The sequence below is a fragment of the Mya arenaria genome, chromosome 8 (genome assembly GCF_026914265.1).
Source record: "Mya arenaria isolate MELC-2E11 chromosome 8, ASM2691426v1".
NCBI lineage: Eukaryota > Metazoa > Mollusca > Bivalvia > Myida > Myidae > Mya > Mya arenaria.
In genome coordinates, this window is record NC_069129.1 from 2,530,934 (window position 1) to 2,546,607 (window position 15,674).

Genomic DNA, 15,674 nt, shown 5'->3' on the forward strand with positions numbered 1-15,674 from the left:
CAACGTCTAATAACATATTTCTTTTGGTTGAATCAAAAAGATATGGCAGTTATCAAAAAACATTCGACGGCTACAGACCTTTTCCAAGGTAGCAACCCGAACGTACACGCTTTATGTCTTGTTATGTGCCTCCTTTGTAAAATCTGCCTCTTTGAAGAATGTTTGCTTACAAAACATTACGATTGACTTCGGAAAATTGTGTACTCGGTTTGTTGTGCCCATATTGCTAAACAAAACGGCATTTGCTTTCCGCTTATAGTTTACTTCTTTTAGTAAGACATGAACAGCTTTACGATAGGTCAACTACCTCGTAAGGGTAGTTTGCGTAAAAGTTTGTTTTCTATTTAACGGAATATTCTTACCATTAAAATGACACCATGGCCTAGGACAACATGCAACATGCCTACTTCAACACTATTTCACTGACCCATCGTGCTCATTTTAAACGATTTGCATTGGGCTGCCTAGTCAAAATAGACGTTCTTATTCGATATAAGGCTTTTTCAACAATATTCACAATTAGACCTCCTCCCCCAACTGCTTTCTGACTTGTACTCGTAGTTTCCCTTTTCAGAACTGTTAGACCTCGTTTAAATGTTAAATGATGGACCATAGACGAACTGTTCATTAAGTTTCGAAAGCTATAGTGTCATATTATTCCATCATCAACTGTATCACTTATATACTACAGTTCATTGTTGTAGTGGTCTTCGTCAACATAATATGTATCCTTATTTAAACCGGGTTTATGTTTAATCATTTTGCTACTGAGCTTGTTTCTGTAGCTTTTAGCATAAAAATTAAGTTTATTCATTTTTAACTCAGTTGTGAAAACAGTTGTAAATTGGGAAATAACACCTGGTTGTCTTAAAAACCCCAACCTCTATGGTGAAATGCAGACACTCTAATCCTGGTACCGCAAACATGAATGAAATGGATGAAAAGCAGACTCCTTGGAAGAAACCATCTCTGGTGTCATTTTTGAGAGACCATGAGGAGGTACACCTGGTTGAGATCAAACCTAACTTAACACCTAGGATAAGACGCGGACACCTTTACCACTAGAAAACACTCAACCTTTCTATACCACTGTAAATTTGTGGTGTGTAGGTATTTTCTAACAAAACAGATTGTGCAAAAAATACACACAGGAAGAAAAAAATCAAAAACATAAGTTTGTACTCTAACAAAAATGCATGTCATAAGAACAAATAATCTTTTAAGCCATGTTTAAGAAAGTCACTGCATATTTTATCGGAATGTTCCATTTTGTATATTAGGGATGACATGATGTTGTACTCTGTTTCTGCCACTGTTATTCTTTCTATAAATGGTTCTAGAGACGACAGTCCTTTCATTCCTAGGTTAATATCCATTCCTGAAACACAGAAACAAAAAGGCATGTTCATGAGATCATAAGTTTGAGACATAAAAGGAAATAAATAATTTTAAAAACAGAATAGCTTAACATCATTTTCCGCTGTGACTTGTCATGTCACTATATACTTTCTAAGTCTACAAATAACCATATCTTTTAAAACAGTCTATTAGTTAAAATAACAGACCCTTTTTGAAACGAAGATACTACCCTTACCCTTGATTTAATTTACATTGGACAAAACGGCCTACCTGTGTTAAAATTGAAAGATCTCGATGCCCCTCCTTCCGCGATAACAAAAAGGTCACAATCGGATATGTAGGCGGCGCTTTCTGTCTTCTGAGAAAGCCGTATTTCATAGAGACGAGGACTAAACTTCATGTTGTTAAGACAGAACGAATCGCTGATACTGGATTCCTCGGGTCGTTTGTAGGTGTTGAAACATTTGAGAAATATATTGCGCATCATCTGAAAAAAACATTCCATTATATTTGGAACGAATACCTTTGTTACAATGACATTGTTTGAGGTGGTTTACTAACGTTTTCAGTACAGTGTAGATATTGCATCATACGTCTTGTCAATTTGCAAGCAAATAAATACTAATTTAATTTCTAACAGCAATCTTCATGTTAACACATTATTGATATAAGTCAAGTTATGCAAGTCGTGTTTGACTTCCGACTGCAATATGTAAGTAAAGATAAAGTGCTTACGGACTTGTCCAACACTGTTTTCAACGCTTTAACAACTTTAGAATCGGATTTTCTCACAGCAAGTGCAAGAAATCTACATCTCGAGTTTCCAAATATTTTCAAGGTGAACTTGGACTTTGTATCTTCTTCATATTCAGAAGACACATAGGCAGAAAGGTCAAATCCAATGTTGAGGACCCGGATGTCAGGTCTTGGCACAAGAGTTTGGTTGTTTCTTTCTATAGCAGCCAGGGCTCCGAAAGCCCCGGTCGAATGATAGACACATTCATCACTCAGACCAAGAATCTGGCCCGCTAGGCCCGTACGTCCATCACAGCATATTACCAACTTTCGTCCTGGTATGGTATCGACCGCGTCATTACAGTCACGGCTAAACTGCAATAGACGAACCATGTATATATATATATATATTCTTATTCACAATTTTTGCACATTAAAATCACAGTTCGTTTAGATATGAATATAAAATCCAATGTTTAACTGCTGAAATAGGTTGCCATATGAAAATATTTGCTTTACACATCGTTGTATATACGCATATATTATATAGTATTAAGCATTTCTATGCTTTAAGATATTACTGAACTGTATTACTAGATCAAAAGTATGAGCTGTATTCTCAATACCATTGATATAAAAAATAGAGTCGTCAAGATGCTTGTCAACTATGAGAACGCCAGTCAAGACAACACAAATTAAATCTCAGAAGGGATTATATATTAGGCATTAGTATAAGAAACTAAACAGACAGCCTATTTTCTATAACTTATGTCAATCATTGTCAATTTTGACATGCAAGAGAAACTCAAATATTGTAAACAGATTTTAAAATATGTCGAAATAATGAGTTCAATCTATTAATGGTTGTTGAACATGAAACAAATATTTTAATGCTCTCTCCAATAACGTTATTTCATGATACATGAAAAGCCACGCCTATGAATATAACGCATATTAGAAGCAGCACGAGCATACGTGATCAAAGTTAGCGTAACATAAATGTGAACCTAGCGCGTCTTCCAGAACAGTGTTCGTACTTGAAACCATTCAATGCTATTTGAATGCGGTTTTTTTAAAGCAGATCTAGGAAAAACGTTGTGTTTTGCTTAGTATCTTATGGCATAAATTTATTAAATTAACATGTAAATATTACTTTGTAAAGCGAGGGCAAACGGATTCGAGCTAGGAATATAAATGTTAAGGCGCTTTTCAAACACATATGTTTTTACTGTTACTTTCAGTCAGTGTTAGAATGTGTCCATTGATTTCAGTGCATAGCTGTTAGTTGTACCAACCAGTTGGAGGAAATAATTATTGTTTAACATGTCACCTTATGTCAGTCTTTGGAACCACGTCAAACATCACATCCAAGTTTTGCCGTCGATTAGTAATTAATGTGTCCTTCTTATCTGATTTATTATATATATGATGGTTGTGTTACTTGCATGTAACGTTTTGCAGTAATCCGGTAATTGATAATAATGTGTATCATCACATAGGGGAAAATAAAAACTCTCCTTCATTTTCTCTCTCTCTCTCTCTCCTCTCTCTCTCTCTCTCTCTCTCTCTCTCTCTCTCATTCAGAGTCGAAATTTGTCAAATTAACCCGGTGCATAATTGTTAGTTAGTTGTAAAACATAACCTATATTTAACATGTCACAATACGCCGGTCTTTGGAACAATGTATGTCAAGCATTACATCCAGCCGAATAGTGATTACTATTAATTTAAAAGAAAACACACACACACACACACAGATTATATCATTAATATATGTTTATATGGTGATCTCCTTAGATCGGGTTATCAAAACGCAAACATAAAAATAAAATGTGCTCCTAAAATCGAACTTTGGTATTTTAATCTTAAATGATCGATACAGTCATGGCGGAAAAGCCTGAGTGCTAAATAAATAGTATGCACTGGTTTCTGTTTGACATGAGATTCTTTTATCTCACATAAAAGGATATCGAAGTCAAACGAACACAAAATATTAAATCCACTCTATTTCTGCTTGGTTTTAAATCGTTTAACAGTGCATGATACGAACCGTACATAAAAAAAAATCGCGAATAGGAATGTGATTGTTTTATCTTATTCATTTAAATGCAAACAAGCACTTTCATTTGTATTACATTAAAATAAACAAACACTACATGTGCACACTATAAAATGAATAATAATTTTTAGTAGTTATTTTGAATTGTTTAATATGGCCATATCTACAATGTGTAAAATTTCGTAAGTATTACGTAAAAATGTCGATAAAGCATTTAATCTAAGAATTAGTGGGAATGAAGAGAGCAATCAATAAAAAAAATGATATCATATAAAAAACATGTAAGCATTATATACACAGATGATCAGTAGTATGTCCAACGCTATTGTTGACTTTAATGCAATGTCAATATCTGTCTTCGATGGGTTTTTTTATTGAAATTAGTATGACAAATAAATTTAAAAAAAAGAATTTATTGGGAATAAATATTTTATCAATTTTAATTCAAATTTCCAACAGCTTTAACGTAGATATCAATATCAAACAGGTCAGGGCAATATAAGCCCCTTAAATTAGACGTATGGCCATAGCAATACCCTCAGGTGTCCGTGTACAGCAACAAATAGTACTTAACATTAAATGAAATGTAAATGTATTTGCAAACAAAACTTCTTTTCATGAATATAGCGTATGATCAGTATAGTGTTTTGTTTTTACCATTTTAGAATTTGTTCCTGGGCATGATTGAGTCATTTTTACCAATAGTTGGTCTTCAAATGTTCCCTTTAAACACTCTTGCTGACTATATCGACAGAATTTTTTTTAATCAAGTCTGCTTCTTGAAGAAAACACGAAGTCTTCAACAAAACAAGGAGATGCAGTGGAAACATAAGAGAGTATAAATTTTATTTTTGCAATGTTAAGCATTAGGAATATCGGCGCAAGATTTATCTGGAAAAAAATCACTGTCAACAATTTCATTCTTTCTCTTCTGTTTTTGCATAAATTTATGCCTTACAAAAGAGCATATAAATAATAAATATCCGAGAATGGTTTACAATTACTGATTATAGTTTTTAGACGCTTGATTAAGAATTTAATAACCCGGATGTGTTCATAACCACTGATATTACGGCATCATTTTGTGTATAAATGTTATTTGAAATAATGTAAAATGTATATCGATCAGTGTCATTTCCTGCGTTCATTTCTGTACCTTCAACTATTAAATGAATCATGTTTCATGATAGGATAAATAACAAATTTATCAATGATCGGATATAATAGTGTTCAGAGGTGTTCAATTCAAATTTCCTTAATCATTATTGTATTACAACTTTTTGCTACTGAGCATGTTTCTGTAGCTTTTTGCATATATATTGAAGAAGATTTTATTACCACAGATATGATTGCACCATTTTGTTTTATGAATTTTGTTTGAATAATGAAAATATTATTTTATTTAAATGTCAAGTTACAATTGTTCTTAACGTAAATACCTTTGTTCCAAATCTGATTTCTGGTTCAGTGGTGTACAGTGGTAGAACATGTATGATGTATTCCAGGTAGATGCCAACACGTGTGTAGAAACAGCCATCTTGCCACATGCCTTCCAGATTTTCAAAGTCAACTCCATAACTTCTCAGAAACGACACCAAAGAAGGCTGTATGGTTATTTGATATGACCGATTTTCTAAGAGTGAACGGTTCTCTTCTTCGAAGATGACCAGTCTATGGACCCGCTTACACTGTACTGCAATAAGCGCTGCAGTAAGTCCGATCGGTCCAGCTCCAATGATGATAACAGTCAAATGGGCCATTTCCTTTCTTATTTTGCAGAATACATGCCTAGTCCCAATGAACACAGCCACTGCTGATATTGTTATAAATATATGCATGGAAGCATGACTGTAGCTCGCTTGCATGTAATGGGCGAGATCATCTGAATTGCAACTCATCGTTAATTTAAATAAAGAATCATTAACGCCACAGCTAAACATTTCAAAATACGAATCCTCTAACAGCTTATAACACACGATTCACGTTTATTCTGTTTACTGTTTTCGGTAAATATATGAAAAATAAATAACTCTTTGAAGTCACAAACATATATGCGTTTCATAGAACTCTAGTTTCAATTAATCGTTAACACTTCTGTCCCGTTTATTTCCATTAGGTGCAGATTTCTAGTTGGTAATTAACAGTTTTCATGATTTTTGCATTTTGTTCCATTCATTAGTGTTTCATTAACAAATAATTGTCCTTGTTTCCTGAAAAAAAATCCGTCATTAAATGAGAGTAAACATGGTATCTAAAGCTACATCTCATGAATCACTCTCAACTCTCGCGTATATTGTAATCATGATAGGAAACAAATGATTAGTAGTATAGAATATTCTCTTTGTGTCATAAACATTTACTTTCCTCCATGAAAAGAAGTTACGATACACTTAACTAGGTGCTTTATGTGAGGTTTGTGCGATCTGTGATGTGGTAAACAGTTTTTGTTTAGATCGATAACATGCAAACTGATAGCATACTGACATTTACAATGGTAATATAATAGAAACTAGCTACGTGTGTTAATATACGACTTGCACGTATATGAAGTGCGTTCTATAACTCTCTAGGGAGGCGTTTGAAATACAAGTCGACAAGGTTTCAATGTTTTAAAGTTGGTGCTTTTCCTTCCCGAACTTTTTACCACGGTAATACATTTTTGAATGTGTAACATAATTACATGAATGCTTATAATGTTTGTCGTAAATTAATATTGTGTGTCAATAGTCAATAACAGAGCCCTATAAGATTCTGTTCCATTCTAACTGAAATTCCTAACCTGTAACATGATAATCATATGAATATCAACATTTTCTGTAACTAGCAATACTTTATCAATACTGTAGTTCGCATTTTACCACTAAATAGATAATTATCATATTAATGACTCATTATACTCTTTTGTTATAAATTATGCTCCTTTAAAAAACAGGCTGTTATGTATCAGGGCATATATTTCTTCGAAACACAACAAAATGTGACATATAACTTTCAAATTTGAAACCAAGTCGGACAGGTGCTCTTAAGAAGTAACATACATTTCTTAGTTTAACATTACAAATATAAACTTTTGGAATAGCATTTCCATGCTTATTAAACAACACAAAAAAGTATTATTCCATAGCTGAAAACTAAGATAACATTGAGGGAAAAAAAACATTGCATGGTAAGTACTTTGTAAAGATTAGTACAAATATGTTAATTACTACATAGAAATCACCAATTAATAAAAGTGTGTTGTATATAATCAAAGGATATAATGAAAGGAGGTTCTGTAAACACAAGAGTAAGACTTATACTCGAATACTAAAGCATGAAATATCGTATTTACGTGTATGTGATTACAATGTTATATTTTATCGCAATGGTTTATACATTGGAATCTAAAGGGGTAAGCGGAGAATATAATCATTTAACGAAGAAACAGGTTCAGTAAACTGTGTTGTTTGTGGAGTTTTGTGCTGTTGTTTTATGCTTCTTGTTTGTTATTTTTTTTGTGTTTGTGTTCTCTGTCTTTGGTATTTACCATGTGCCAATAAACGAGGTTTTATGTTTAAACTTTTATGCTACTGAGCTTGTTTCTGTAGTATATAAATATTGGAGACGGACGCTTAAGGCCTAACTCACTTAAATGATAAGACTACACATTCATGACCATATCTTGTGGCTATTACCTTGTAAAGGTCAGCGGAACATGTGTGCACCGGGGTTATAAACTGAATGTATGTCATGACACATCAAACAAGCATCAAACATAGGCAATAGAACAAAATAAAACGATAAAATTATGGTCCAAAAAATCATTCAATGTTCAAAGTCGGTGAAATTATAAATATACAATGTTTGCATTACCGCGTACAGACTTTTGCATTGACTTCCATTTAACACTTGCAAAGTCTGAGTGAGAAACGACCAATTGGACGCCCGAAAAAAGGCGTCGATCCTTAATGAGCTCGAATGTTAATGGTGTGTTCCTCTTGAATATATTTTTCAGTGTTACTTCACCATATTTCTTACTATTAATTGAGCCTTTAATTGGCAAGTATTTTTCAAAAGAGGATTTCAAAATTTAGTATCTTGTACAAGGACAGAATACGAAATTCATAATATGTTTTTTAAGAAGTAATATCTGGTGTCGGGGAAAAACTAATTAACTGTATATGTTTTCGTTTGATTATCTATGTTAAGTGGCATCGGCAGGGTTTGTGATTTATTGCGATTTCTGAACTTAAAGTCTGAATGTGAGCGTGTAAGCTGTTAGTTGTCTGTGCATGATAGCTTAGCTTAATGACGGTAAGAGATTTAATTGTATTGATCATATAAACATCAAAGAACACAGTCATACTGGACATATTATAGACAACACAACAGGTTGTAAACATGTATGATGTATGTTTTATGTATAAGCAGTTTTGTTTGAAGGCTTGTATTAAGTGGTCATAGTTGGCTTCCGTTTTTGTATATAATAAATATCAGTTCCATAGAGGGCGTAAGCAGAGGTTGAAATCAACGTTTGGATGGTTAAAGTAATATGCTAACACTTCGCGAGAGGGTAGATTTAAAATTTATCATATGAGATTTACAGAAAAAATAATGATGACTATAAGTATTTTTATTCAGGCAAAGTCACGTGAGGTATAATACATAATTATTTAAAACAAACAAAAATCATTTAATTCTATGCAATGGAAAGATATGCTACTTTATTTTTCTTTATATAACCAGTCCTATAATAGTGCTTTCAATGTTGTTAATGCAACGATATTTTATCATGAAATAGACAAGATGAACTGCATATATCAGTCCTCATGCAGTTAAAGAACTACTTTGTAATTACAATTTATCAGATCTCAATAAAACAAATGCACATGATACATACTTTAATGATTATAGATGTTATTTAAACTAAAATATAAGTTACACTAAAATATTGAGATCGTTTCAGTCGATATTTCCTTACTTTAAATCAATGACAATTTAAATTGAACATGGAACCTATATAATACTACTTAATATACATAAATTCAGGAATCATTAAAACATTATTTAGATACAATGGTATGTACTATATCATTTTTTAATAAAACAAGTAAGTTTCTTTTCCAATAATCCTTACCTTCAATCATAATTCGTCCTTTTCTCAGAAAAAATCATACAATCCAGATGTAAAATTGTCACTGTACTGGCGGATGACAAACACTAGAGAGAAAGAAATACAGTCATACGCCCATATGCATCAATGCTGGTATGGGAAACAGCAAGAATATCCAACGCTCAGGCGACAGTGGGTCGTTTTCCAATATCATTCTGGCATGACACTGTTAATGAACCTTATGTTATTTTCTCGGAATAAACATGATTTATAACCATTTATTGCAAATTACAACAATTTAAGAGCGTTTACCAAATGTACCATGACGTCCTTGATTTGAGACATATAACATGTCTCTTGGTGGTAATTCCGGATAATGAATGCATTCCAAGACTAGGAAGAACTACTTATGGAGTTAAAAGTAAGAACATCGCTGCAACTCTTTATTGTCATCTAACAGATATATAACCAATATGTATGACTTAGCCCATAGTATGTTTGAAAATACGTTTAAGAACCCTTCGACTGAGTCCGTGTGAATCTTTAATGCAATGTCAATCATCGAAACCTGGAGGATTTCAGTTGTGTTGTTTCAGTATTCAGTGTTGTTGTATATATATTTCAGGCAAACAAATGGATCAATATAGGATGCTATAAATCTCCTAGATACGATGTTATCAATGCGTCAGTACCGGTATATGACACATGACCGTATACTCTTAAAAAGCACATCTGTAGGTCTCATCTTTTATGGCAAAACTGTATCCGATAAAGCGCATCGTATCAACTTCATTAACTTCAAACATCGATCACATCCTCTTTGTTTACGTTACAACCACAAGTTTCACGATTAGATTATGTTATAAGTAATAAGTCATTAATGTGCATGTATTAAATAATGGTTTCAAATTTGTATCATCTGTGACCAGTTGTACTCTTGTAATAGGAAGATATCACAATACTTGTGGAAACGTTGTTGTTGTTGATTTTTGCCTTCATCTTTAGACCAAAGGCTTTAATTGTTACATTTGCGTTAATATTTAAATACATTTTAAAATAGTAAATACAGAAATCTTCGAAAATAATTGTTCCATTACTTATTATTTTATAAAAATGAACTCAAACCCAGACGAACGATCAATTTAAGTGGCCCTTGTGTCTAAATCAATACATACAGATGTATAACAAGCATAAATTTAGAGTGATTAATCTTTCTCGTCTTACGAGAAATGCATTGATGGCAAATATTAATCACTGCTAAAAAATATTGTAACAATGATTGTAACATCTGAAAACAAACGACTAATAAGAGACTGGTGAGTCATTTCGGACAACTTATAGATACTTCTACAAGCCGAAAAGCTATTACGTTTTTCACAATAGTATTTGTTTGTACAATGAAAAAGGCAGGTATCTCAAGAGTGCAATTTGCGGCTAACATTCTGAAAAGAAAGGAGTACACCTTTGTCTTCAAACAAATACACTTTTAGGGCTTATTGCGATACTTTCCCATGACCTAAACGTCTTCTATTCTGCGAGGAACTCAACGGAGGCTATATATTCGTATTTTCATCAACCTCATACATGATATTGTAATAATCGTTAAGTGCAAGCACATTCATTAATCAATATGATTGTAGTTATCCTACCTATGTATTCTTGCTTTAAAGCAGACCGGATGCTGTCTACTACTTTTGACATGTAGACATTCTGTCTGATGGTACGAGTACGAAATGACTATTCTACAAAACTCATCTTTTGCAAATAACAGCTCTGTGCTCTGAATATAACCAACGTATTGTAGCAAAAGCATATCCAGCATTTATCGCATGACATTCCATTTTTCGAGTGTAATTTAACCATTGCGTTTTTTACAACTCGAAATGATCCCCACTAATTTAGGTTGAAACGTTTATCTCAAATATTATTCAGTGTTGGCAAAAACTATGTACACTCGTAGTTTAATTTAGTTATTTAGCAAGAAGTTTACGCTTTTAAATTTATTTCTTAATATAAGGTGTACGGGACGCATGATTATTAAAAAGTTGTTGATTTAAAAAAAAAAAATCAGATATTTATATTTACAAAAATACATTAAGAATTAAATAAAATGTGAACGTTTGTGTATAATTTAGGATTATTTTTGACAATTTGAATCCGTATTTGTTCTGTTTTAAATGCAAAAGGTAGAAAGAGTTTCCAATACAAATTCCTTATAAACAAATCCGTAAATTTTGAAAGAATGAGAATACAAAAAGAAGATAAAAATGTAAAAAAGAATAGTTATTTCGATTAGATGCGGCGTACACTTATGGTTGTTATATCCGGGTATAAGATACAACATACAAGCCTCTGTATTTATAGATCGGGTGTATGATAACAAGAAACATCATCATCATCATCATCATCATCATCATCGTCGTCGTCGTCGTCGTCGTCGTCGTCGTCGTCGTCGTCCTCATCATCATCATCCTCATCATCATCATCATCACTACGGGTATAACCGTCACCATCACCGACATTATTAGCGGGTTTTTTTTACCGATGAAACATTTCCAATTTTGGAAGCAGAGTTTCTTGCTTAAAATTTGAGGATTTGGAAATCTAAGCTAAGTTATTAATTAGATACAATGTCGCATGCTATTTTTGCCGACAGTATATATCAATTCAATGTGTTGACCTGTAAAGCTAAGTATTAGTATCTGGACTTTTCTTCAAAACCTAGATTTAATATGAACACATGATTTCAGATGTAAATCGCGGCTGTTTGACCCTGTTCGAAGGCATGGCGTTCGAAGCCGAAAGCGCCACCTGTCTGGCTGGCGATGTCGGGAATTACTATGGAGAAATCTGTATCTGTAACGGCGACAAATGTAATACTGGGTCATCTTTGGTTGACAGTATAAGCCAGATAATCTCGGTCATAGCAATGTGCCTTGCATATGAAATAGTCTTTTAACTGATATTGAAATGTCAATTACTGATAGCTAATGCTATTGCAAATAAAATATGTAAACCGGCATGATTTGTTGAAAAAGCATTTAAAGAATAATTACTAAAAAAAAACATATATTAGAAACAGTACATAATTACATAATAGAAAATCGGAAACTAGATATAAGGCGTAAATAAAGGTGGGGTTATTTTTAGAAGTATTTTCCTGGATCTCTCTCGACATGTAACGGTAGGCCTTCAACTCTCGTAAAAAAATCCTTAGGATTGAATTATTGTTTTTTACCGTTTTGTTTTTATGGTTGTATGGCGAAGAACATACGTTTTACAATTATCCTGTATATCAACTACATGTTTAAACCTTGTACAAAGTACACATACCCGGATGGTGTAGCAAAATGTTAAAATATTTTATCGCAGCCTCTTTAATACCGCGAAAAACGCATTGTAGCGTGATGATGTGTCCTATAAAGCCATGTATTTCTAAGAATATCCTTGATTCAGGGAAAACAAGAAACAAATATTTCAGGGTTTTTTCCTTGCGTGTCTCTTGTTTATCGTCCTGTTTTCTTTGCCCACTGATACGTTTCATACATAATTTGTGTTTGACAGTAATGCTTCTCCCTGTAGTTTCTTTCGTAAAACATTCCGTTTCATCCACGTACTCGTCGACGTTGTCATCTGAGATATAACGATTTAAAACACGATTGTTTTTGCAACATTGATATTTAGAATGGCAACTTGTCAACCCTTTGTCAAATTATCTTCAACAGATTTTTTTTTCATTATTAAAAGCGGCCTGAAATAATGGCACATGGGATTAAAAAATGGTCGTGATCAGCATTTTTATTGTAACATATCAGGAAGAGAAGCCATTATACAATTAAATTGTTTTCAATTTCCAGAATTCCTTAGAGAGGCAATTTATCTACATTTATCAATCATTTAAGACAAGGCTTCGAACTGTGTTGATTACTTGGTTCGTTGATTCAGAAGAAAACGGGGGACATGACTAGAATATCGTCCACGAATTCAAGTGACAGTTCACTGACATGTTCTAGAGCCAGACCAAATTAACAATCGGTTAGATGGTAACGTGTCTACATGCCAATGTCTAATTTCTTCATTCGTTTACAACAAGATTAGTAAATCTTGATCGGCATAACTACAAAAAAATTGCTAGAATTTTGTATAACGAAATTCCCCCTCTACCTGTGCGCTTTCTTGTTACCGATGTTAACCGTTAGGCGGTAGCCGCAACATCAAATGTGTTCGAATCCTTGATGTTTTTCTTAATAAACGGGGCGGCAATGTAAATCAAAAAGCAGTTGCTGATGGGCAAAAAGCTCAGTCCAAACAAATGTCTGCTGCTATCGTAAATGGTTGTGACTTATTCATTGGCAGTTAATTGAATACTAAAGCGTGTCCATAATGTGCTCATAAGCCGTTAAAATACATCTATGTTACAATATTTACATTGTGTGCATTGTGTGCAAGTGTTATATAATCGCCAATAACAAGATACAGCAACGATTATATTGAATCTTCATTACTTTTTTTCTTCACACACTGTCATAGATTAAGGATTAATAAGATAACACATAACGCAAAAAATGTATATTAAGAACAAACATTATTCAAATGACCTCATTACTAACAATATTCATAAAACGTGCTCACAGCGAAAGAACTTTTTTCTCAAATATCTCCTTTTTGTTTCGCTTTTTTTGTCACCATTTCGTTTTTAAGCCGTTGTCAAATTTATACAGTCTCTTTGATTAGGCAATCGGGTATTTGTGGTTTGGAATATGATTGCTATATAATTTATGTATTCCAAGCCGTATGTTTTCGTCACTGGATGATGAATGAAGTAATTGCGATGGCCTTTGAAATGTTATTTATATGCAAATACATGTTTGAAACACTGAAACCTTATCAATGTGCACGAGAGAAAATTCATGCATGTGTACGTCCCACAGATATGTGATTTTTGGTTCATTTTTATTCTTTTCTCTGCCGTTTCTATTGTTTCAATAGTTCTAAAGAACAGACTATCGAATACAACTCATAGTTTTGATGTAACTGCGCTTTGTATGGTTGTTTAATTGGCCTCCTTCGTCGCCAAAATCTGTCATAGAAAGAAACAGTAAGCAACCTTTTGTATAAATGAAAGTATGTAAAAATGACAATTTTGAGTGCCTAAGAATAACAGTAAAATTAAGATACAATATAAATTAACGTCGAAATATAAAGGCACTTCTTCTGTGTGAAAATGCCTAGATATGCCTAAAAAGCTTATTATTATTTCAAGTTCTACAAAAATAGCTTCTGGAAAAAACAAAGCACTTCTATCAAAGCTTGTGATTAAACATTCACTCGCCCTCAATTTTCTCGTAAATGTGTCGTTGTAAGGGAGATTTACTGCCAATGATAAACCGGGTTGTTGACAACATCTTTCGTAAATTCCCTTAACGCAAAGGCTGCTGTAGTTCATTAATTCGGTTGACAGACGCGTGCAATTCAAAGGCAATCGGGAATAATTTATAATACTAGGAGTTCCTTTTCCTATTTGTTTTTTTTTTTACATTACACGATTTTATCCAGTAAGCTGGGATCGAAAGACATTCAATTGGCAAAAGTAGATTTATATATTTGCAAGAGATTCGCGAATTCCCCTCATATTACGTCAGTGTTTAGATATAAAGCTAACGTTGTGTGTTTGGATAAGCATTGGTAACTCAGTATATTTGCTTCGGTTTGACAATTGTAGTGTATTAACGCATTTCAATGAGAGCAGTTTCGATACAAAGGAAAGGTAAAACATGAATAACATGACTATTTATGCAGAACTAGACTTGAAAACTATCAAATTGTGTTAAAAGTGGAGTAACGCCTTCATATGTAATCAGGCTCGGATTGGTTACAAATCCCTACACTTGTTTCTAAAATATTGATAATATCACGGTTTGTAGTAACAGACACAGAGAAACGGATTTGTAAAAGAATGGTAAAGCAATGGTAATTCCAAAAAGTATGCGCCAACGCATAAGATGCAATGCTATTAGCACGAGCTCGATAACAATATATGCCTGGATAAAATTCAATCCACAAGAGCCTAGGCCAATAACAAAAAAACTTCACGTGTCTCAGAAGCGTTTGAGATTGGTTCAAAACGACCTCCAATTTGTGTTTGCAAATCCTAGATTTCGCAAACTCAAGTACCCTTTAAATACGGTGTAATCAAATACTGACCTATAATTTATTTAGAAGGCTTCATTAAGGTATGATTTTGGTGTTTTTTGTTTGCGAAATGTTTTTGGAAGTTTGTCTAATTGACCCACCAACTTCGGGCCCCAGCGGGGTTTTTGCAGAAAAACACGGGGTTTTTCACACTCCCGCGGGATTTTTCTCCCGTTTTTCAAAAGCTGGGGAAAAATCCCGCGGGGTTTCAATAATACAAGATTCAAGTTATTTTAG

At 33.4% G+C, this 15,674-nt stretch overlaps 1 protein-coding gene across 1 annotated transcript; it reads right to left on the bottom strand.

The window, feature by feature from the left end:
* Window positions 1-1,107: 1,107 nt before the first annotated feature.
* On the bottom strand, window positions 1,108-2,487 carry LOC128242955 (uncharacterized). The gene is made up of 3 exons (XM_052960405.1): window positions 2,095-2,487; window positions 1,630-1,846; window positions 1,108-1,378 (listed from the first exon to the last, which is right to left on the bottom strand). The coding sequence occupies exons 1-3, from the start codon at window positions 2,485-2,487 to the stop codon at window positions 1,200-1,202; spliced, it is 789 nt and encodes a 262-aa protein (XP_052816365.1). The 3' UTR covers window positions 1,108-1,199.
* Between the last annotated feature and the right edge of the window lie 13,187 nt (window positions 2,488-15,674).